Source organism: Lagenorhynchus albirostris, chromosome 12, assembly GCF_949774975.1.
Source record: "Lagenorhynchus albirostris chromosome 12, mLagAlb1.1, whole genome shotgun sequence".
NCBI classification, from domain to species: domain Eukaryota; kingdom Metazoa; phylum Chordata; class Mammalia; order Artiodactyla; family Delphinidae; genus Lagenorhynchus; species Lagenorhynchus albirostris.
The window spans coordinates 35,685,332-35,712,025 of NC_083106.1; the positions used below are offsets into that span (position 1 = coordinate 35,685,332).

Below are 26,694 nucleotides of genomic sequence, written 5' to 3' on the forward strand. Positions count from 1 at the left end.
CCTACAGCTTGAAAAGCAGTATTCTCCATGGAATTAAATCAAGTAACTCTGCCTGTTCTTTAAAAATGAAGCCAAAAGCATGAGTCTAACTGTTAATGGCTAAATGTTTATATGCATTTTTTTTTTAATCTGTAAAAAAAAAAGTTAATGATTTCCTGAAAGCATTAGCAGGTCAAACTTGGCCATGGCTGTTTTTCCCAGTAATGAATGACAAGCAATATGTAAATATTCCCTTAAGAGCCACTTGATCTGAATTCAAATCAAGAAAATAGGAAACATAAGCCTTAAAAGACATTACAGCTCAGGCAAGTGTTTACTTGGTAATCAGTAATATTTTCAAGTAAGGCACACACAGCTTTTTCACAGGAAATGGTTTTAAAATATTCTCAATTTTTTAAGATTAATAAAATTCCTGAATACTGAAAAATTTATAGTGACAAAAATTAAGACTCACAAACCATTTATATCCTACATTAAAGAAGCTGTTTTAAATATTCTCAATCTGTCAGTTGGTCAAAAAATACTTAACGGGCTTCCCTAGTGGCACAGTTGTTGAGAGTCCGCCTGTCTATGCAGGGGACACGGGTTCGTGCCCCGGTCCGGGAGGATCCCGCATGCCGTGGAGCGGCTGGGCCCGTGAGCCATGGCCGCTGAACCTGCGCGTCTGGAGCCTGTGCTCCGCAGCGGGAGAGGCCACAGCAGTGAAAGGCCCGCGTACCACAAAAAAAAAAAAAAAAAAAAAAAACTTAACACTTGTTATATGTCAACCGGTACTTAACAAGGCACAAGGAAAGAGCACTGAACTATTGCTGAGTCCCTTCCCTCCAGATGGCTCATCTCGGGGGAGAATGACTGTAAACACATAAACAGCAAATAGGAGCTCAGAAGGTCACACACGAGACTGTCCTTGGATAGGGCTATGGATCACTACAGGCATGTGTCCCTAACAGCGCCAACAGCCCTCTAGGATGGTTCTTAGAAGCTGAAATCAGATATGGTTTCCAATAAAGTTAACTAGAACATTTACTTCCAAATCCATATACAACTTCCCCTACTTATGATGCTATGAATATGTTCTAATCCCCCTCTCAGACAAAGTAAAAATTAATGTTTAATGCTGTTTAAACTGATACAACATGGAATGAAGAAAAATAATCAGAGATACAGACAAAGCAGACTGGGGTTCAGGGGCCAGACCCTCCATTTAAAGGCTAAGTGACTGGAGGCAAGTTATTTAACCTTCCAAACTACAGATTCATCATCTGCAATTCTATCTACTCATAGGATCATGGTGAGGTTGAAGTGAGGGAATGCACATGAAAGCACTTTATAAAGCACCACAAGTGTTATTATTATTAACTTTACAATCAGTAGGCATAGTAAAACTGAGAAGATATTCACCAAATATTAAGAAGGTATAGAGTTTACATGTACCAAGCACTTAAAACGGGTCTATTTGCTTTTCATATACCAACTCAATTAAACTCTGCAATATGACAATGTCTGAATCCAACAACTGGTAATAATAGGGTTTTTCCTCAAATCTGGGACATACTAAGTTTCTTCTCTAATGGTCCTTGGCTAGCAGGAAAAAACAATTAGAGACTGTTTATTAAAGGAAGGGCAAGAGTTCACACCACACCACTCCACCCACGTGGTATATGCATTCTTAGCCCAGCTGTACCACAAAGAGATGGCTCTTCCCCCAAGGTTCAAAGACTGCCTCCGTGGGGCTGGAGCTGGGAGCACTCCCTGTTGTCCTCAGCAGTGCTGCAGATCAACCGGCCAGGCACATCCAGGTGACGCCTTCTGCTGGATCTTAGACTCTGGACTTGACCAAGAGGGCAAGCTGAGATTTTCTGTCCAAATGTTATCTCTGCATTCATTTCTATTATGGGCAACTACTCTTTTTAGACAAGATGCAATCCTAGGGTGTAAAGTGGATCACTGTAATGCAAACCACTGACTTACACAGGTGGGGTATACAGACTGCATGTTTCCTATTGCCTTGGTTGGTTAACAGTCTGACATTAACCATGTTACGGATGGATAAAGTACATAAGATATGGATTATGGGATGTCTTCAAGTTATAAACAAGTTGTTTTTAGAAAAGGTCACTTATAACTTAGATCTTTGGAATCCAGGATGCATTTCTGCACATTAATTTACAGTGGTATAAATCAATGTTAAGCTGCCAGGACTGCCCACAGAAATCTACTCAACCCACAATGTGAGCAGCACGAGGTCTGGTAACCTGTGTTCTATGGCTGCCATTCTGCCACTGAGCTGCCACATGGCCCTGGGCAGCATCCAGAGCATAAGCTCTGGATGGAGAAGGACAGAGTTGGGCACAAATGCTGCCTCACCCACCTGCTGTGTAATCTCAGTGAAGTTATTCAAACCCCTTGAGTCTAAATTTCCACAGCAGTCAAATCATATTTGGGGATGAAACATATATATAAAGAGCACAAAGGGGCCTACACAAAAATCACTATAAGGGTACTAAATTCTGCAAAAGCCAAATAATGTCAAAATGAGTGTGGAAGAAGGGAGCCCTTGAAAAAAAAAATACCTGCATTCTAACTACAAGGGAAGAAAGACGGAGCCGGGGCCATAATGAATAACGATCACTCCAGAGGATAATACACAAAGTACAATTTGCTTTAATAATTCAGTCTTTCATTTGGTTTCAAGACTTGTCAAGTATCAAGGAATTAATACTCACATATATAATATACTAATTTTGTATATACAAATTATTTGCAAAAGCATGGAAAAGTGTCTCATGAATCATTTGATCTGTAATAAACAACTGGTACAAAACACTGAAGATGGTGAAAATCAGGTGGGGCAGAGTCAGGAGATCCTGAAAACTCCAGAATAGATTTATCTAGTAGTGATGCTGACTCACATGTCCATGTAGACCTACACAGGCATATTTCAAGATAAATTATAAGAAAGAAAGTATTGGGTGATCCTCGAATCACTAATTTCAATGCAAAATTATTAAAATGGGGCCTTTTAAACTTAACTTTGCTTTGATGTTAACTTCAGAGAGAGAGAGAGAGAACCATCAACAAAGGGGGCAGGTAAAGAATTATTTACTACATACAATCATACAATGTTTATGAAACCACAGGGTGAAATAGAGCACCAAGAAAACGGAGACTATTTAAATACTCAGAAGGGTAAAGGGATGGGGGGGTTAAAAGCAATTTTTAGGATTTCTGATACATATTGTGGTAGCAGGCAGAAATCAGGGCAAATCTTCCTTTTGCTCTCCTCTGCACACTAGCAGAGATTTGCGTAAGGTGGTATGGCTGCACCCTTGGCCTGACTCTTTATATTCCTCCCTAGAGATCTTGCTTGGAGGGCCCGTATACACACACTCCAGAGCAAACTGCCCTAGGTTGTCAGAAACCAGCTTTCAGGCAGGTCCAGTTGGTGATTCCACTTTATGGAATTCCACAGTTTAGTCAGAGGTAGTTGAAAAGATTTATAACTTTGGCTGCCTCTTTTCTAATAATAACATTTTTGGAGTGTGTGTTTGTTTGTTTGCTTTTTGCTTTTAATAGCTTGACCATTTGGGGCTGCAACTGCATTACAGTAGCTAAACTGCACGTTTATCTTTTTTCTCTCTCTCTCATTTCCTAGTAACTAGTCACGGTGATCTACTATTTTAATGGTACCACTGACTATTGGCCTTGTCCTGCTATCCCTATGCTCCTAGGATCACTCTCCATTTTTGGATATGTTTTGCTTTTTCACTGCTAGAATACTTTTCACAAGAGGTCAAGGCAAGCATGACAATTAAATTTTGTATTTCTGAGTTGAAAAAAGTATGCTGTTCTTCCAGAAGTTTCATCTTGCATTCTCAGTTTAAGGGGCTCCCCTCACTCTACATCTTAGGAGCAAGACATGGTTAGCCATGAACAGGTTGTTCGTGAACCACAGTCACCTTTACTGTTAGAATCAGTTTGGAAGCAAACTGAGAAGGCACTACAGCCTTTGAAATCACTATATAGAGGCATCCCTAGGCAAAAAAAAAAAAAAAAAAAAAGAGAGAATCTTGACCTAAATTCACATCTTATATAAAAATTAACTCAAGATGGATCACCAACTTAAGTATGAAACATAATACTATAAAATATTTAGAAAAAATGAAAGGAAATCTTCAGGACCTAGGGCTAGGCAAAGAGTCGTTAGACTTGATGCCAAAAGCACAATGCATAAAATGAAAAACTAATAAATTGAATCATTAAAATTAAAATTTAAAACTTTTGCTTTGCAAAAGACTGTTTTAGCAAGTTGAAAAGAAAAGCTACACACTGAAAGAAAATACTGGCAAACCACATATCAAAGGACTAGTATCTAGAATGTATAAAGAACTCGCAACACTGAACAGTAAGAAAACAATCCAGTTAGAACACAGACAAAACACATGAAAAGACATTGTGCTGAAGAAGATGGACAGATGGCTAATAAGCACATGAAAAGATGTTGAACCTCATTAGTCATTAAAGCAATGCAAATTAAAACTACAATGAGATATCACCATACACCTCTCAGTATGGTTAAAATAAAAAAGAGTGACAATACCAAATGCTGATGAGGATGCCAAGAAACTGGATCATTTATACATTGCAGATGGGAAGGAGTTGAAAATGGTACAGCCACTCTGGAAAAGAGTCCAGCAGCTTCTTATAAAATTAAACATGTACTTATCATTTGACTCAGCCATTCCATTGAGCCTTTATCCCAGATAAATTAAAACTGACACTCACAAAAAAATCTTTACACAAATGATCCTAGCTTTATTTGTAACAGTCCCAAACTAGAAACAACCCAAATGTCCTTCAATGGGTGAAGGGTTAAAAAACTGTGATACATCCATAACATGGAATACTACTCAGCAATAAAAAGGAACAAACTGTTGATACATACAACATCTTGGGCAGATCTCAAGTGCTATGATCTGAATGTTTGTGTACCCCCAAAATTCATATGCTGAAACCTAATGCCCAATGTGACGGGATTAGGAGATGGATGTCTTTGGGAGGTGATTAGGTTATGAAGGGCAGAACTCTCATGAATGGAATTAGTGCACTTATAAAAGAGGCCTGAGAAAGCTCCTTGCCGCTTTCACCACGTGAAGTTACAGTGAGAAGGTGGCCTTTGATGAACCAGGAAGGGGGCTCTCACCAGACATAAAGCCTGACCATAATGGCTCCCTGGCCTTGGACTTCCAGCCCCTAGAACTGCGAGAAATAATTTCTGTTGTTTGTAAGCCACTCAGTCTGTGGTATTTTGTTACAGCAGTCCGAATAGACTAAGATATCAAGGGAATTGAACGAAGTGAAAAAAAATCTCAGAACATTAGATACTCTATGATTCCATTCATGTAATATTTTTGAAATGACAAATTATAGAGATGGAAAACAGATTAGTGGTTGTCAGGAGTGATGGGCAGAAGGAAGAAGGTGAATATGGCTACAAAAGGGTAGCACATGGGATATTTTTGATGGAATTGTTCTGTATCTTGATTGTGATGGTGGCCACACAAATCTACACTTAATAAAACTGAACAGAACTAAATACACACACACACACCCACACACACACACCCATACATAAATGAGTGCTTCAGTGCTTGTAAACCCTGGTGAAATCTGAATAAGGTTAATGGACTGTATCAATGTCAATTTCCTTGTGATATTTATTATACAATAGTTATGTAAGGTGGGAAACTAGATGAAAGGTATAAGATATCTCTGTATTATTTCTTACAACTACATGTGAATCTACAATTATCTCAGAATAAACATTTAGTTCTTGTTTATTCTAAGTGTCCTATCTTTCAATGGTTCACCCATTAGATGCCTGATTTCTTCCTTCCCCAAACAATCTTGCACTCTCTGGGGTCCTAACAGGAAAAAATAATTCACTAAAATTAATAGTATAACTCTTGTTTTCCAAAAATTCTTATTCACGGTTTACTATTACTAAGTGAAACATGTCCTTTGGATACAACCCTATATTTGAATACTGACTCTTACACTACATGAAACAGACAAAATACTTACTTTCTGAGTTATCTCATTAATAAAACAGGGAGAGAACCTATTTCACAAGTTTATTGTGAAGATAAATGAAATAATAAGTAAAGTACTTGGCACACAGTAGTTCCTTAACAATCTAAAACCTAGCTTAATTTCTGAATAAAAACATCAAAGAAAAACTTTGTTTTTCAGTTTCCAAGACTTACATTTGGGAAACAGGAAGTGCATCTTTAACAAGAATATTGGGGCTGGGGATGTGGTGAGGTTGAATTAGTTCTTAAGAAGTATTTCAATTTAGGAGACCATAATGATCATTTTAAGCCTATGTTCTCACACTGAGTTTGAAAACATTCCAGTCATCAAAATGATTTATAAATGTTTTAATGTACCATTCATGTTATTATGATTAGTGAGTGGCTGCCATACAGATGTTTAAATCTGTAAATAGTAACCAATAATATAGTAGATTACTCCTATTCAGATACTAACACATGTACATATGTTGGACGAGTTCAAGCTTTAAAAATGACAGGTACTACAATGATACAATTTCATCCATTCCATTTACCTACAAAAATACTTTTTAGTAATAGACACCCCACAAAGTAATAAGCTTTAAATATGTCAAAGATTTTTAGTTATAACTCAACTAATTAAGCTACAGAGCAGCAGGAACTAAGTACTTAGGATTTAAAATTCAATGTAGGTTGTTAAACACAGGATTCTGAGCAATCTGCAGTGCAGTGCATATAGAATGTTAGATTCCCTGAGCAGTACTGGCCTGAGAGAACTGTCAAGGACAGAAAGAGAAGAACCAATCAAATGTTACTTCTCTAGTGTAAATAAGAAAAAGGATGAAACAAAGTGCATTTAACTTCTACTGGTTACCTGCCCAGTTTATGAACAGTCACAAATCACAAAATGCCAAGTAATACTTTAAGAACAAAGTCCCCTCAAACATTTTTTAAGTTCTGATATAAATTTGCAAACTGAATGCTTACCGAGCAAAATAACTTTGTTTCCGTTCCTTCTTCTCTTCCTTGGTATCCATAATATGCAATCAAAAGTGCAAAGTATTTGAAAAATTCCTTTTTAATCAATGAGTCATCACCCTGTAAAAAAATAACAAAGTGACTGTAAATTAAGAAGTTTATAATGGCAATATGAAGAATGAAGCAGGGTGGAGCTACATGGCCCCAACAAATGGAAGCTAAACTTTAACCGGTAAGCATAGTCACATGAGTCATATATGAAATACAAATGCCCCCGCGGGAAGGGGAGGGGGGCAGGAAACTACAGTTAGAATGGAAGAGTTAAACTATAAAATAAAAAGTGGCTGGAAAAATAAACTGAAGTATTTTCCTCATAATTAACAATTATTTCAAAACGTGCTAAAACAAAAACCACTGACTTTAGAAGGCTTTAGGCTAGCTATGCAGAAGCTAATTTTTTTTAAATTTCTGAATTTATAATCACTCTTTTGAAGCCATTAATGACAAATATATCTCATACATAATGAGGAAAAATGGATCACTTAGGTGTCTTACAAGAATGTTCTTTCTTTAAAAACAAATCAGTGCTCTATTTTACTTCGGAAACATGCCAGCGAGTACGTCCCACTTAAGCAAATGTGGAAATGAAAGTTCAAAGCCTCAGGAAGCTATTCTTCAGAATGGCTTTATATGCTTGTCTCTGCCACTCCTTCCTTCCCACCCCTGCAACCCTCACCTAAGTTTCCCGGAAGCAACCCAATTTAAACCTGTAATAAGAGGTTGTCTCCAGATCAATCTTCCTTAAATATCACTTTCATCATGCCATGCCCCTGCTCAAAATTTCCCAATATCTACTTACTGCCTGGTTCACTAATCTAAACTGTCTGCACAGCATTAACCTTTCCTAAAATCTGTCTTTTCACCCTGAATGAGTCTCAAAGTAAAAGCAAAGAATTTTCATTAATCAAAATTATTTCTCCATCTCAACTCCGTAAACAATTTAATTCACAATATATATTACAGGGAAGGTACTGTGATAAGTATCAGAGACCAAAGATAAATAAAACATGATATTTGGCCTAATGAAATTTATTGTCCTGCAAGGGAGACACTTAGGATTTCAGGTCAATGGGATACAAATCACTACGAAGAAGGCACAGGGCCTAGAGGAAGAACACTTAGCCTTATGCAGGGCCCACCCCACCGCAATCCCCACATACACCAAGATCTCAAGGATGAGTATGGGTTCCTGGTTAAACGGTACAGGAAGCAAGTCCAGCTTGAACAAAAGCAAGGAGACACAATATTTCTCTGTTGCTCCAGGATCAAATGTGAAGCAGGGCAACAGTGGGAGATGAGGATGAAGACATAGGCAAGATTAGGGTCATGAAGACCTTTCATGTCATGCTGAAGAGTTTGAACTTGATCCTAGCTATGCATTATGTGCTGCCACTCCCTTCCCTGCACCTATGTCAGCACCTATGTCACTAAGTGATCATGCTGGCCCAAGGGCACCACTCCCGCAGACATCACCAAAGGGGAGGAGGGAGTGTAACACATACAGATCACAGAGGATGGACTTGAGAGGATCGAGAACGGGGAAAACGGACGCACTAGAAAGATATTACAGTAAAACTAGTAGAGAGAGGAGGGTCCACACTTCGGCCAGCAGTAATTGACACAGAAGGAGGGGGCACAAGTTCAAAAAATATTTAGGAGGCAAATGAGTTCAGATTTGGTGACTCATTCCATGTAGACAACATGGGACAGAAAGGAATGATAAATGCTTTCCAAGTTTCTGCTTCAGGGACTGGGTAGACTGTGAAACCAAAGATATGATACAATCTACAGGAAGTGGCATGCATTTGGGGCGGGGGGCAGAAACAGATGAAAGATCAGTTTTGGACACGCTGCCTTTGAGTGCTCATGGGATAGTCAACTGGAAACATTCACCATGCTTGATTTCATGTAAAGCACAGGAGTGCAGTGAGGGCTAGAGAAAAAGATTTAGAAATTATCAACATATGGCTGTAGTTAAGGAAAAAAAAAAAAACAGTACGATAACACCCTGCAGGTATGACAACTATGCACAGGGTCCTGTATGGAAACAATGGATGACACAGTTTCAACTCTTACTGCTTGATCTCCATGGCTTTGACATGGTGGTGCCCTCAAGGGATTTACCAACCAGTAGGGAAATTAAGATGAGTGTCGGGGTCAATGGGATACAATTGGTTAAACTAACTCCACAATAAAATGTGGAGTTAGTAACCTGGAGCTGTCCGAAAAATAACACTAAGAAACCAGAAGACACAAAGTTCAATTCTGATTGAGGTGACAAAGTAAACCTTCTAGGGTGGTGAGGATTTCAATAAGTAAAGAGGAAAAAGAGACAGCATTCCAGAAAGCGGGAATACCTGAGCCTAAGTATGCGCATGAAAAGGGCAAGATGGGCAGAGTAGCTACCGGGCAGAGAAAGAAAACCAACCACGATGCCTACCTTCTGTTAAGTCACTATTTCAACGTATTATCCCCATGTTCTCTCTTTTAATCCTTACATCCACAATATGAGTTAGGTATCCTTACTTCCATTAAACTGAGGCTGAGAGATACTAATTTCCCTAGTTCAACATGACCAGCCTTGGTGGAGCAGAGATTTAAATCCAGTTTGGTGTACATTTCAATGTCTTTCAATAACCTTTGGAGCCAGAAAGCATTTGGAGATGAGTTAGAAAGAGTGGTCTGGAATCAGCAGCCTCCAACGCCTCGGCGTAGACTCTACAGGTTAGGACAAATGTACCTGGCCACGAGTAGGATGGGGGTCACTGAGACCTCCAACAGGACTGCCTCAGTGGAGCAGTGGGGATGGAAGCCACGCCTCAATGAATGAGGGAAGTACTCATTCAAGAACTGTGGTAACAAAGATAAACAGTGGCCGAGTGTCCAACTCTCCTAACCTCCATTTCACATGTGGCCTGAACCCACTGGGCTCCTCCCCAACTCTATACCTTAATCCTTACTCTTTTCCCAAGCTTGAGGTAACCTTGCTACACTCCTTCTGATCAGATCCAGCACAAGGGCCCAATTCTGCTCCCCCGACCACTCGTGTGACCTTCTCTCTTGGCCGTGTAAGCGTACTTCACGTGTCACTTATCACTTACTGTGAGGCACTTAATCGTACGCTGTGTGACAACGCCACTTCACTTACCCTCCTCAGCCCCAAACAAACCAAAGTTCCTCCAAGTCAAAAACCATCATGTTTCATACTTCCCTAAATACCTAACACAGAACTAGGCAGAAAAGCCACATAAAAGCTAAGCAAGGAATTAATCCAGTCCTGAGGATAAGATCAATTATATGGCAAACTGATATCAATCCAAGGATTCCTCCCAAATTAACAATTATTTGGAAATGGAGAATGTAGGTTCAAGCCAGCCTCTCTGGAACTCCAGATAGAATTAGAACCCTGGCTTTCTGCCCTGCCCTGGGCCAGGTGGTTTATTTTAAAGTTCCTCTCCTGCATGCCACCATATGTGATGATCTCTGTTTATTAGATCTCCCCTCATGAATAAAAATGAAGTCATAACAATCTAATTGGAAAATTTTTATATTGCAAGCTGAGCCAGAAACTAATATGTGGTTCCAGTGGAAAAATATTGACAAAAATAAGTACAAGAGGAAAAGATTAAATGATCCGAGAACTGACATCTGGTGCTGCTGTGTCTGTTTAGAACTGGCAGAGCTCTTTTTCCATTTTCTATTTGATAAATAAAAAAATATCCAAATCTTTGGTTTCTTTTAAATTTCTGGGAATTTATACATTTCTTAAACAAGACAGATGCAGTTCTTTCAGGTCTAGGCACACCAACAGATTAACCAGAAAGAGATCAGCAAAGGATGCTATAAAAATGATTTGCACAGCGCACCACCCAGCAGCCTTCATGCTTCAGTGAAGAACCAGAGCTCCTTTAAATCAGTCTCTAATGGGAACTACATTTTCCATTATAAGTGGTTATTATGGGCTTCTTAAAAGCCCTTTTTTCATTTAATGCTGACTTTCTCCTCACACCAATAAACGCTAGACTCGTCCAAACACTGAATTACAAGAGTCTCCTGCATTTACAGGGTGTTACATTTTTACATTTACGGTGTATTACATTTACGGTGTATTACATAATTACAAGAGTCTCCTGCATTTATGGTGTATGAGGGAACACAAGATGTATCTTCTATTTAAATATTATTTTGTAATCTTAAATCAGAATGGTCAATTTAAACCTACATTCAGTTCATTATTCAAAAAAACAAAAAGAAACCGGCACATACAAAATCCTTACCTCAAAAGAGCTGTGTTGAAGACAAAGTATTTTCTGTGTCACCAGCAAATGTTTGATGCTCCCCATGACACCACTTAGAAGGGATTTAAGGACAGAGCTACCAGACTCCCTAACTACATCAAACCAGTGTGGACCCACAGCCCAGTGTGGCTTTTTGGCTTCACATCTACACTGCAGCTCCTTGTTCATTCAGGTATAACCAGCGAGGACTAGAAAAACACCAGAGCACCCATGATGTCCATCAACTGTTTTCCCAACAACAGGTTTCCTATTATACAAATGAAATAATGACAACAGCATGCTTTAAGGCTTGGTCACACTAAATTTGGCCACATAAGGAAGAGACCAAAATGTACTGTTCTATGCAGACATTTCCTCCTAGAAAATACTTAGACTTATATTGAAATATGACAGGTGTTCAGTCTTTCTCAAAGCCATACTGTCATCTAAACACGTAAAGGGTATTCAAATATCAGTGTTAACCAAGGTCAGAAATTTGAATACTCTTTTTTAACAAGAAACCTGGGAAGAAAGACACAGAAATAGAACAAAAGTCTGCCACAAACATGTAGGGGGAGCATCTAGGAGATAACGCCCCCAGATAAACAAATGTGTGTCACAGAAGCAAAGCAACAGAAAACAGAACTTAATGGCAACAAAGAACTAAAAAGTTATGCCTGAATCAAGGTGATGATCAAGGACACGCCAGTGGTCTATCACTTGAATGGGACAAAGGCAATGGATGGCAAAATGACTGGAGACCTGATCAACTCTTACTCCATTATTCTTTGCCCAGGGAAATGAAATTAGACCTGAAAAGAATTAAACAAATGTGGGTTTCAGTGCTCTTTTACCTAAGATGAGTACAGAGGTTTCATCAAATCTCCTAGATACTCTAAATGAAGAATCAACTCTGGGCTAGACAGATCACTTTATAAGTTCTCTCTAGGAAGAGAACGTGCAAATGAGATTTCTAAAACATCACTGGCAGGGTCAGGAGTTGTTGAATATGTGGAAAATGCCAAAAGCCTGACAAGAGGCAAATACTTTTTAATTTTCAACAAAATAGAGAAGGGAGTGTGCAAATTACACAGTGGAGAACATCACATAGATCCGTAGCAAAACTTTAGACGTGATCATTAAAGGCAGCTTAGCAAGGGCTCAGAAGAGGAGGCGGTGAACCCTGAGATCCAGAATGTTAAGAAAACCAACCATTCAGCGGAACAACAACAACAAACAAGCAGATCCCTTTTTGAAGCATCTACCGTGGACCAAGTACTCTGCTGGAGATACAAGATGAAGACAGCACTCATAGGCCAGGAAGCTCAGGTGGAACAGGCAACAGACACCCATCAGCTGGTAAGACGAGTGGTCCGATATTGGTGGGTACAAGGAACCACACAGCACAGAGTGGAAGCAACTACTCTGCCAGGAAGGGAAGGAGGGTCAGGGAAGCTCCACAGATGATGCCAGAGCTGGACAGTGAGGGAGGAACGGGAGTTTGATCCTGAATGCAGAAGAGGTTGGTCTCACTAGGCAGAATGAGGATGGTACGAGCCATCGGGAGGGAATACATGGTACACAGGGAGGCCTGCGTGGTCTGGTGTGGCTCTCGTATAGGGCTGGTAGAGGGGAGGTATATAATTTGGCCTATATAATTTGGCCTAGCCAAATTATACTGACCTAATTTCCCTCTTGGACATAGTTACTGTTCCAGTGCATCAAGGAAATTAGGTAACCACTGTGTAACTGTACTTAGAAGGCACTGGATAAGTTTCTCTTGATCTGCTTATGAATAAGATTGAGAAGTGTGGCCCAGACATGGATGGGTGCTTCTATGATTAGACTCATTACAGAAAGCACTGAACCACTGTACCAGGAGGTATGTGCTGACCAACTGACTGGCCTCAAGCCGGAGCTGGGAGCTCACCTCCAACTTCAACCTGGAGGGAAGATGTTAACAGCTTAATGCAGTGCTCGTCCTTAAAGCTTGTCCTCACCAGTAAATTCATCACTGACATGAATGAAAACAGGGGCCTCGGGGCTTCCCTGGTGGCGCAGTGGTTGAGAATCTGCCTGCCAATGCAGGGGACACGGGTTCGAGCCCTGGTCTGGGAGGATCCCACATGCCGCGGAGCAACAGGGCCCATGAGCCACAACTACTGAGCCTGCGCGTCCGGAGCCTGTACTCCGCAACGGGAGGGGCCGCAACATTGAGAGGCCTGCGCACCGCGATGAAGAGTGGTCCCTGCTCGCCCTGAAAGCCCTCACACAGAAACAAGACCCAACACAGCCAAAAATAAATAAATTAATTTAAAAAACAAAAACAGGGGCCCCATTAGACTTTTGGAGGGATAAATAACATCCTGGATAACAGCATTTCAGTTCAGACAGACATCAGCTGTCTGTAGATTAATTTGGGGTTCTACATCTGGGAGAAGTGCTAAGGAATGAAAGAAAGGGAGAACCCAACATTAGCACAAGTGACTATGACCTGCAGTTTGAGGTGACAGTAAGATCCACACACCCAGTGGTGCGATGCCACTGCTTCCCAACCCCTCCCGCCCCACCTTGGCAAAAACAACAAAACAAAACAAAACAAAACAAAACCACTAATGCAATCAACCCAGAATAAAAAAGACTATGGTGGTCTGTCCCACCCTTTTTGAGGATTCGAATATATCAAGATTACTGCACTTAGCTCTGGGTCTCCCACTACCGTACAGGAGAAATATAAGGAAACTGGAACAAACAGAATGATTAACTAACACAAAATTAAACCTTAAGAATAGTAGTCAAAGGAACTGGTCAGGGTTAGCATGGAAAGAGTCGGGAGGAAAGGACAGCTATTTCCAAATACCTCAAGGATCTTATCTGGCAGAGGATTTAGCCTTGTACCAATAGAACTTCAAGGGTGTGCCTAGGACTAGGCACCGGATATTAAGGGAGAGGCGTCTTGGCTCAACAGAAGGGCTTGATGCAAAGAGCTGTCTCCAGAGACAGCAGCTTCCTAATCGCCAAAGATGACTGAGCACAAGCTGGACAACCATTCTGTGGGGTCGCTGTAGACTGGAAGTTCTCAACCTTATCAAAAAATCAACACCCCTCACCTAAATAAATACAGTTGCCCCTTGAGCAACAAGGGTTTGGACCTCGTAGGTCCACCTATACTCCTATTTTTTCAGTAACTATCGTACAGTCCTACAGGATCCTCGGACATAGAGGAATTGCATATACAGAGGGCCCACTGTGAGTTATACACATTTTTTTACCTATATGGAGGATTGGTGCTCCAACCCCCCACATTTTTCAACGGTCAACTGTATATAAGTATTTTATAACATGTCCTTTATAATGCTGAGATGAAGATGATAGATAATATAACCCATTTAACACACTGAATTTTATGAAGTCGATGTAATGCCCCAAAGGAAAGTAATTGATAACAGGTAGTTCAGTATGTAAATTCTCAGGTTTCAAAAATCAATATAATGCCAAAAGAAAAGTAGCTTACAACAGGTAAGTTATAAGTTAATAATTTATAATAATAAAGTAAATTCTCAGGCACAATTTCATTAGAAGACACAACAAAACACTCAGATGCTTATACTAACTTATTTAGGACAAGTTTAGCTATAGGTGAAATAAGATCAGAAATAATTTCACTACATATGAGAAGTACAGAAAGATGAAAGAGCAGAGGTGAGAGGTTGGGAGGGGGTGGGTAATGGGTAGGTGGGAGTGCACAGAACATTAGAATAAAAACTAGTGCTATAAATAATAACCAGCATTTCTATACATAGTAATTTAGAACCAATCTCTTTCTCTTTTCTTCAGAATGTCCCAATAAATATTCATGTAGGTCCTACAGATGACATGAAATTTGAAATATAAGGACAATTATTTGTTGTCTAGGACCGTCCTGCTCATTGCAGGGCACTTGGCACCTCTGCTTCCCCCAACTAAATGCTAGTGCCCCTCCCCAGGAACCATGCCAACCAAACTGCACCCTAGTGGGGAATACTACACTCACTGAAAACCACTGTTACAGAGGAAAGTCAAGTTCCATGGATAAACTAACATTTTTAATTAAAATTTTTTAATTTCAAAAATTCCTTCAAAGCTGAGATCTTACAAACTCCACACAGCTGAGTCATTCTCTGTTTTCAAGATTCTCTGTGCTTTACCTGAATAACCTCTCGGACTCTTATTATTAAGGCAGCACAGCACCCTTAAAGCAGGACAAGCCCAGTTGGAATCCAGACTCTACCATCTCCAAGGTATGCAGCCTTGGGCAAGTTACTCAATTTCTCCAGACCCCAGTTTCCTTATCTGTAAAAGGCCTGGTATAGAGATGAAAAGTGTTCAAGAGGTATCTATCGAGTCTAGCACCCCACGGAACAGAGAATTCTCTCCATTGAGATTTCAACAAGCCCAAACGTTCCTGTGTTCATGAAAATTACACCTGGAGAGCCAGATTCAAATTTGCCCCTAAACAGAAACATTAGATCATGAACTAACTCAAGCCAGGCAGCCCGGGTGAATGAACGTAGAGATGACAGCAAGCAGCAACAGTTAAAACTGTTTACTGAACATTAACCACATGCACCAGATTTTTTTGTTCAATGCTATTATACACATTGTTTAATCTTTATGACTATATGAGAGTTCATATTCTCAATCCTTTTTAGATAAAGAATCTGAAATTTAGAAAGGTTGAAACATTTATTCAAAGTCAAACAGCCATAAAAGTTAGAGCCAGAATGATCAGCTTTATCTAATGCCAAAGTCAGAGCCACTCATTATGGCCTCTAATGAGAGGCAATATTACTACACAGAATTTTCACGTCAATTGCCTGGTTCTTTCCAGATTTACCCACCATTAAAAGAACAAGAGGGTGAACACCAGTTTTCTGGTCAATTGTCTTTTAGGACATCGATCCTGAACTGTATTCAGGTTAGTCACTGCTATTCATTAATAAATGCACTGCACTGAACATGTTCAAGCATTTAATAAACATTTATTGCACTGAATTAGACTTTTAAAGAGCTTACTGGAAAGCACATTCCCTTAATTCACTAAATTAAGTGAATTACCTCTTAAGTTTTAAGGACAGAAGTAATAATATAACTTTGAATATGCCAGAAATATTTCCCTTAGCTGTTGGCAAATTTTTTTTGTTTCTGTTGTTTTGAAAAGTAATCTTCTGCCAATCCAATTATTTCCCCGCTGAAAACGAAATTAGTAAATACAAAGAATCAGAATTTAAAAATGGAATTTTGATCTTTTTAAAAAATGTTCTTTATTGATTTTAAGGTACAAAAGCCCCCCCTTTTTTTTAGGGGCTAAAACTGAAGGTCCTTTTTAGAACTAAAAATTATGATTCTATTAACTTCTACCAGAGGTTTTTAATATACTGCATGCATTCTCTCATTAATACTTATAAGGATATAAGAATTCAGTCTTGTACAGTTTTCTACCTGTACACAAAGAAAGTCATATAAAAAGTTATTGGACACAATGAAAACAGAACAGAGTCTGCTCTGCTGATCTCACATCTCAACCATAAGAGGAAACTTCCTCTTTCTCACCATCAATCACTATTTATTGGTTGTCTGCTCTATGCATATGATTGTTCCTACCCTCACAAGAGTTGAAAAAAATCTGATGCCTGCATCGCCACAGAGGTAGTTTCTAGGGACACCCCCTACTATTGCTCCAGTACTGTAAGATCACTTCAGATCATCTCTAAGGTGAGTCTAAAGGTGGTAGGCTCCAAACAGCATCAATAAACAAACAGGTGACATGGGAAGAAAAGTTTGTCTTCAGTTACTTCTGGAATTCATTTTAATATTATTCAATAGACCCACTGCTAAAATTCTAGGATCTCTGGCCTATTTGACTTTTTTTGCAGATATCTTCTAGCCCTGGCCCAAAAGGAATTTTAAAAAAAAGAAAAAAGTTCCACAGTCTTCTGGAGTCTCTACTAGTATAGAACTCAAGCCTATTCCCCAAGGCCTTCCAGAGAGTAGGCACCAATGTGAATCACTACACCAGCTGCCTTTGCTCACAGCAAATGCCATCACTGCTGCAGGGGTTCTGGTCTTGCATCATGCCCCAACTCCTTCAATTTTAGGACAGAAATAAGTGTGGCCAGTGGTTACTACTAATTATTATTATTATTATTTGATGGGAGGTATCTATTTGATGGATCTGAATTAGGGTTAATTCATGCAAACAAAACCAATAAAATTTGATGGATGAAAGATGTAATAAATGGAATACCTTTCCATAGAACATACAGTATATGGGCTGCAAACACTAGTTTCCAAGAATTAGAGTGTCTTTTGAGACTGTGAAGAGACAGGAAGTTCACTTTACCAGGTAAGTTGCCATTTCACTGAGGAAAAGTCACATGCTTCTTTGCTCTCATGTGGATGGTACCGGCAATTGAATGCTATTTTCAAAATGCACTGGCATACACCCAATATGTGTAAAAGTGCAAAATAATTGAATTATTACCCTTTTTAATACGCTTTCGGCATATTTATTTACATGGAATGTACAGGTGGCAATAAACAATTTACACTTACTCAAAATAGTGCCTTGTCACATACTGACAAGCAATCTCTTCAATCAGTAAGCTTACTAAGAACCTGTTTTATGCCTATCACTGTACAAGTTATCTAAAACCTATGCATATAAAGAGGACTCAATACACTCTGAGAAAACTTCGATTTTTGACAAGGAAATAAAATCTACAAAAATTAAACAATCAGAAAAAAAGGATATGACAGAAAGTAATGCCAAATAAAATTTGTTATGCAAAGAGAAATACCAATGGAAAGAAAAGGGCCAGGTCACATAGGCCAGTGTTCTTAGGGAAGGTGTTTGAAGTGGGACAACACCAAAAACAACCATTCTGGTTATAGTTCAACAGTGCTACCCAATGAACAGTCATATCTGTAAACCAGAAAGTTTTCTCATTAATGAAAATGTTCTCTATCAGAGCATGCTCAAGAGGACTGGAATTCTACCCTACCCGCAGATGTGTAAGGCAAAAATGGAGAGGCGCATGTAGTGCTTTGGTTGGTATGGCACAAGATGTGGGAAATATGCAAACGTGGGTTCAGGAAGAAGCATAGTGAAAAGTGCTACGGGGCAGAGAATCTGCTCAACACAAAATTAAACCAGCATCAGGAAGTAGTGTGACCTCTTCTTTGAAAAAAATTATGCATATGATATTCAATTCTAATTTTCCAAGAGACTGGGTTAAGAAATCAACTCTATGGTTTAAGTGTGTTTTCTTTTAAAGGTTTATTAAGTTGTTTGATATAAAAGTTCTTGCACAATTCAAAAGAAAATGGGCTCTTTGGCCATTTGGCCAGACTGGATTGTTGTACTCAATTAAGCACTCCCGCCTTGTAAGAGAATTACACATGCAAACCGTCTGCTATGCCACTTTGCGGTGCTTTGCACTAGTACACAGAGTATTCTTCTCTACTCTGTTGGCCATGTGGCTTGTTTTAACCAACAGACTGAGGACTAACAGTGTACCCACTTCAACTTAAGGCTCTAAGAGGCCTGGCAAGTTTCTGTTCTCCACCAGAAAAGTATGCCTCAGGTAGTGGCTTTTCCTTCTTCATTCAGCACGGGTCCCAGAATGAAGATGTATGGAACAGACCTGAGCTCCTACCTCAGCTTTGGAGTCCAGCCCAGCCCTGCTGGACCCAGCCAACAGTAGCCAAACCACAGTCAACCTGCAGATTCATGAATGTGAAATAAATATTTGTGGTTCTAAGCCACGAAGATTTGGAGGCTGTTATGCAGTATTATTACAACAAAAAACCCAACACACCTTTAGAAATATCCTAATCCACAAATTACTTTGTGGATTTTTACCAGGAAGATCAAAGCCACATAGTACATGTTACCATCTATAGGCATAATTCTACCGAGGCCTGGAATACCAAAGCCCAGAGACAGAAGCAGCCAATTAACAAAAACAGCCAAGAAAGCATCCCTTCCTTCCAGCTGTCACTTACCTCACAACCAATGTGCATGGCTGTGGAAGTTTAGCTACAACAAGGCATCACTTGACACCAAGCGTGACTTATGTACATCTTGGTACATTCACCTACAGACTTTGATATTATTTATTGTTATGGTTGAACTGTGTCACACCACCCCCCGCAAAAAAATGCTGAAGTTGTATCCACTGTAAGCCAGGATGTGACCTTACTTGGAAACAGGGTCACTGCAGATATAATCAGTTAAGAGGAGGTCATACTGGAGTATGGTGGGCCTCTAATCCAATATGACTGGTGTCCTTATAAGAAGATGGCCACGTGAAGATCAAGACACACAGGAAGAACTCCACGTGAAGACAGAAGCACAGATTAGAGTTAGGCAGCTACAAGCCAAGGAATGCCAAGGACAGCCAGCAAATCACAAGAAGCCAAAAGCAAGAAAGGATTATTTTACAGGTTTCAGAGACATCGTGGCCCTGTCGACACCTTGATTTTAGACTCCACCCTCCAGAATTATAGACAATGAATTCCTGTTGTTTTAGGCTACCCAGTTTTTGGTAATTGTCAGAGCAGCTCTAGGAAACACTCACTTATCTTAAATCTTATATACTATCACTGTTCCAAAAGGATACTACCTCAAAAATATTGTTACTTCCCCCTTATGTCTATTCTGCCACTTTCTCATATAATTTAAAGGAAATGTGGGCATATGATTGAGAGCATCGGTAAATATTATTTTGAATATTAGAGCAGAAAGCTCACATAGTTAACATCTGTACCCAGGAGACAATTCAAGCACAGTTTATTGAGTAGATGGACTAAGAACTGACCTGATTATCAGGGAAAATTCTTAACATAAAATGAGTTTTGAAATCTTCTGAGAATGTAGCATCACCATTGTGGCATGCCACTCTTACCACACTTTAGCAATTTTAATCTAACAAACTCATACTGCTACATTTCTCACACACACTTATGCTGTCTTGTACCATTTTCTAACTAATGGCTCCTCACGCCCATATTCCTTTCAATCAGACTGTAAGCTCTCAAAAGGAGTGTCTCATGTTCTACATGTATAAGCAAGTGTGGCTGTGCACGCATGCACACACACACACACAGTGACATACATTACAACTTCTAGTTCAGGTTAAACATAGGATTTATGTTTAATAAGTTGACTTTTTAGTTGTTATGGCTAAATACATAACAGAAACTGACTTCGGTTATAGAACAATAAGGTCTTACCTTTTATTTATATTAGTGGCCTCCATTTTCTAAAGTTATATTCCACGTCAATAAAAGCATCCGAGCATAAAATCCTAATACGTATATTTTTCACATAAAAAATGTCTTCTGCACTAATACATGCATTATAAAACATATAACAAAATAGAAGTCATGAAAAGATGATACAGACATTCTAACAATTTCTTCCCATACCCTCAAGGGGCACATGAACCCCACTGGAGAACCACTGGTCCAAGCTATGACAGCAGATACATGAAAATGTTTCCTAGGATTTGGTCCTTTCTAGGAAACACAAGACCTATGAGAATCTAAAATATTTACAAACTTTAAACACATTCTCTGGCAAACTCCTGAAACTCTCTTGATCAAACAAACAATACTTTACAGTTGATGATAGTTATCCTTGCAACTAGGATTAGTCTGTATATTACTGGACCCTAATTGTAAATGCATTTAGTAACTGTGATGTTCTTTGCAATTGAGTCCTTTAGTTTTTAGACTTTAGGAATGAAAATCTATTATCAAAATTTCAGGCAAATATCTGTAAGACTGAGAGAACCAAATGATACAACATTCTGATCTTGAAAATAAAAGAATGAGAAAGATGGGCAAAGAGGAAGATGGAACAGAAAACTCATAAACCATCTCCTAAGAATGTTATCAACACAACAACATGCAGTCTTCTTGTGTTCCATGTGCATGCATGTGGACAACCATGTGCTAGAAACCTGAAGGGCATAGAGTAGTACAAAACACAACCCCTACCAGCTAACTGTAAGAAAAACTAAGTCATAAAGCAAGCCTATATTTAATTTGCAGTACAAGATGCTACCAGAAAACTACTAGAGCGAATCAATGAATTTAGTAAAGGAGCAGGATACAAAATTAATGCACAGAAATCTCTTGCATTCCTATACACTAATGATGAAAAATCTGAAAGAGAAATTAAGGAAACACTCCCATTTACGATTGCAACAAAAAGAATAAAATACCTACGAATAAACCTACCTAAGGAGACAAAAGACCTGTATGCAGAAAACTATAAGACACTGATGAAAGAAATTAAAGATGATACTAACAGATGGAGACATATACCATGTTCTTGGATTGGAAGAATCAATATTGTGAAAATGACTATACTACCCAAAGCAAACTACAGATTCAATGCAACCCCTATCAAACTACCAAAGGCATTTTTCACAGAACTAGAACAAAAAATTTCACAATTTGTATGGAAACACAAAAGCCCCCGAATAGCCAAAGCAATCCTGAGAAAGAAAACTGGAGCTGGAGGAATCAGGCTCCCTGACTTCAGACTATACTACAAAGCTACATTAATCAAGACAGTATGGTACTGGCACAAAAACAGAAATATAGATCAATGGAATAGGATAGAAAGCCCAGAGATAAACCCACACACATAATGGTCACCTTATCTTTGATAAAGGAGGCAAGAATATACAATGGAGAAAAGACAGCCTCTTCAATAAGTGGTGCTGAGAAAACTGGACAGCTACATATAAAAGAATGAAATAAGAACACTTCCTAACACCATACACAAAAATAAACTCAAAATGGATTAAAGACCTAAATGTAAGGCAATACCCTATAAAACTCTATAGGCAGAACACTCTATGACATAAATCACAGGAAGATCCTTTTTGACCCACCTCCTAGAGAAATGGAAATAAAAATAAACAAATGAGACCTAATGAAACTTCAAAGCTTTTGCACAGCAAAGGAAACTATAAACAAGATGAAAAGACAACCCTCAGAATGGGAGAAAATATTTGCAAACGAAGTAACTGACAAAGGATTAATCCCCCAAATATACAAGCAGCTCATGCAGCTCAATATCAAAAAAACAAACAACCCAATCTAAAAATGGGTAGAAGACCTAAATAGACATTTCTCCAAAGAAGATATACAGATTGCCAACAAACACAGGAAAGGATGCTCAACATCACTAATCATTAGAGAAATGCAAATCAAAACCACAATGAGGTATCACCTCACACTGGTCAGAATGGCCATCAACCAAAAAACTACTAACAATAAATGCTAGAGAGGGTGTGGAGAAAAGGGAACCCTCTTGCACTGTTGGTGGGAATGTAAATTGATACAGCCACTATGGAGAACAGTATGGAGGTTCCTTAAAAGAACTAAAAATAGAACGACTTCAGCAATCCCACTACCAGGCATATACCCTGAGAAAACCATAATTCAAAAAGAGTCATGTGGCACAATGTTCATTGTAGCTCTATTTACAATAGCCAAGACATGGAAGCAACCTAAGTGTCCATCAACAGATGAATGGATAAAGAAGATGTGGCACATATATACAATGGAATATTACTCAGCCATAAAAAGAGACAAAATTGAGTATTTGTAGTGAGGTGGATGGACTTAGAGACTGTCCTACAGAGTGAAGTTAAGTCAGAAAGCGAAAAACAAATACCGTATGCTAACACATATATATGGAATCTAAACAAAAAAAAAATGGTTCTGAATAACCTAGGGGCAGGACAGGAATAAAGATGCAGACGTAGAGAATGGACTTGAGGACACGGGGAGAGGGAAGTGTAAGCTGGGACGAAGTGAGAGAGTGGCATGGACATATATACACTACCAAATGTAAAATAGATAGCTAGTGGGAATCAGCTACATAGCACAGGGAGATCAGCTCGGTGCTTTGTGTCCACCTGGAGAGGTGGGATAGGGAGGGTAGGAGGGAGACGCAAGAGGGAGGAGATATGGGGATATATGTATATGTATAGCTGATTCACTTTGTTATAAAGCAGAAACTGACACACCATGGTAAAGCAATTATACTCCAATAAAGATGTAAAAAAAAAATTTCAGTACAAATAGTTAAGTGCCAAAATAAACTGAAATTAGTAGAGCAGATGTCTTGGAAAGCGTTGATGGAATTAAGTATCAACCTGGTGCAGAATATTGGCTTCAAAAGGAAGAAATGTGTAAGGAAATTCAGATAGAGCAGGCAGCCAAAAGCCTGAAAGCAGGAATTACCCCATGTGCGTGAGGGGTACTGAGGACCCTTCCGACCCTACTAAAGTGCTGAGTTTATGCAGGTGATGAGTGGGAGATACGGCTGAGTGTCTGCAATGTGGACAGGATACAGTACCATTATCACCTAAGCAGCATTCTCTGACTTAAATTTCCAAGAGAAAGCCACCACCATGAAAATCTCATAAATCCTTTCACCTACTCTACTTATTCTTGAGGAACTAGTCTTGGGGCTGATCTATACATAAAACAAGCAAGCAAGCTAAATGCAAGAAAATATCAAGCAGATGGCGTGTGGGTGAAGATGTGGAGGAAGTGAAATATTAGAAGCTTTGAAAAGAGGAAGAGAGAGTAAAATATGTCAAAATGAATATGCATCTGATGAAGAAAAGTCAAGAATATAAGAATCCTATGATATATTAATTTTAATTATTTCTAACAATTATCATTGTAATATATATGGATAACAAATAAAATGTGAAAATAGAAATTGCCTATGATCCCAGCAACGGAGACAAAAGTCTCAATATTTTATGACTTTCCTGTCTTTTCTTCCATGAAGCTGCATTTTAAAATCAAATTAGGGTTTTTTGTACATACAGTTTGGTATACTATCAAAAAAGACTCCATTATTGGATTTGTCTCCAATTTTTACAATATCAACCTTGCTAATAGCCAATACTTATATAGTTGCTTACTCTGTGACAGAATTCCAAGTGCTTTACATATATTAACTTATCCAATTCTCAATACAATGTGAGAGGTGGATACTATTATTATCTTCATTTCACAGATGAGAAAACCAAGGAGAAATTAACTTGCCTAAGTTCACCTAGCTGACAAACGGTGGAAAAGGACTTCAAGCCAGGCAACAGGCTCCAGCATCCCTGCTCTTAACCCATCTACCATACCACCTGCCTTCCAGAGACAATGTGCTCCCCACTGAAATTAAGCCTCATCTCTGATTTTTTTAGGATGTGCTCAGAACAGAATCATGGGTGCCAAGGGATTCTATGAGTTGAACTGCTCTCCATCAAAGGAATAATACCCCCATATAACCTCTTACCATCTGTGAAAAGGGAAAATGACCCAACTTCAACTTGCCAGCATTGTTATGGACTTTTACAATCTAATTATAGTCTGCATTTCTTTCATGCAATGAAGTTGAATATTTTTTCATGTTTTGGCCGTTTGTAGTCCTGTTTTGTGAATTTTCTATTCCTGCTGTATAGATTGTTTGTGTCACCCATCCCCACCCCAAATTCATACGTTGAAAACCTAATGCTCTAGGTGATGGTATGAGGTAGGACCTTCAGGAGGTGATTAGATCATGAGGGATCTACCCTCATGGGATTAGCGCCCTCATGGGATTAGTACCCTCATAAAGGAGGCCCAGAGAGATCCCTAGCCCCTCCTACTAGATGAGGACACAATAAGAAGTCCATGGTCTACACCCTGAAAGAGGGGTCTCACTAGAACCTGACCATGCTGGCACCCTGATCTTGGACTTCCAGCCTCCAGAAATGTGAGCAGTAAATTTCTGCTGCTTATAAGCCACCCAGTCTATGGAATTTTGTTCTAGCAGCCCAAATGGACTAAAACGATTCCTTCCTAGAATGCTTTTTAAAGAGTTAAAGTGTGTTAAATTGAAATTATTTTAGAAGATCAGAGGGTTGCTAACTAGCTGTTTCAGTGGGAGCCTAGAGCCCAGCAAGTAATATACCTAGGGGGAATCACCAGGACCTAGGGCTGAGGGCTCAGCTGTAAATACCTGGGACCGTAAGGATTGAGCAAGCCCTCCCAACAGATTAATATCCTAAAATTGTGCTTTACAGCATACAGCAGAGGCTGTACCTACTGGATGGCTGGAATAGTCATTACTGCTACTCAAGACACACTCAATTCCTCACATCAACATGTCTGGGGAAACAAATTAGTAAATCTGATGTTTGCTTAGTGAGGTCAGAATTACAGAAGGAAAATGAAAGATTTCAAGGGATCTCACACCTATGGAGCAGTCTTACAGATTTTGCCTATTCTACATGGCTAGTTTGGTTAGTGATCACAATCGTCCACTAGTCAGAGGATTCCACAGGAACAGTGCTGAACAAATGCTATTAAATTCTTACTGGCTAAATCCTCTGTTAATCAGTCAACAGCAGTTTACCTCATGTCAGGCACTTTGCAATAAAATCAAGCACAGGGCTTCCCTGGTGGCGCAGTGGTTGAGAGTCCGCCTGCCGATGCTGGGGACACGGGTTCGTACCCCGGTCCGGGAAGATCCCACATGCCGCGGAGCAGCTAGGCCCGTGAGCCATGGCCGCTGAGCCTGCGCGTCCGGAGCCTGTGCTCCGCAACGGGAGAGGCCACAACAGTGAGAGGCCCGTGTACCGCAAAAAAAAAAAAAAAAAAAAAAATCAAGCACAGAGGACGCCCTCCGATTACTTGGCTTGGAAAGAAAAATACTATATTCACATACTTAGGAGTCACTTCGTAGAATGGGCCACTATCTCCAGATGGTTCATGTCATCCATCAGGGTTGGTGGTTAATACTTTCGATTTTTAAGAGTAACACCACACTTGGAGGGTTTCACTCCTTTATGTACGAACTACAGAAGCAAACCCAGAGGCAGAGGCAAAAAACAAAAAACACTCTCTTAGGTGAGGGCCATAATAAATATGAACTTTTTTTTTTTAATGAGTGTTAACACAATGTTTGGAGAGAATTAGTATAGTAAGGCAGGGATGCTAAAGAAAATGATACAGACATATTCTACGGAGGATGGCGGGGAGCGGAGTAGAGGAGGGATGAATAGTTAAATAAAAGCTTCAACCTTGGGCTTTTTTTGTTTTTTGACCAATCATAGCATGTTATCCAAAATCATAATTAATTTTTACTAGAAAGGCAATTTTGCTATTTATGAGAAATGCCTGTTGCCAGTATGGAAGCCTACTTGGGATACTACATTACATGTGGAAGGCTCCATGAGTTTCTAGAC

The 26,694-nt window shown here is 39.4% G+C and overlaps 1 protein-coding gene across 1 annotated transcript in view; it reads right to left on the reverse strand.

Annotated features, from left to right (window-relative positions):
• The window catches only part of NCOA7 (nuclear receptor coactivator 7), a 144,825-nt gene that overhangs the window by 112,566 nt on the left and 5,565 nt on the right, over positions 1 to 26,694 (reverse strand). Inside the window, exon 2 of the mRNA XM_060167530.1 lies at positions 7,062 to 7,172. Within this exon, the coding sequence (XP_060023513.1) occupies positions 7,062 to 7,111 (50 nt within the window). The 5' untranslated portion in view covers positions 7,112 to 7,172. The remainder of the gene's footprint in view (positions 1 to 7,061; positions 7,173 to 26,694) is intronic.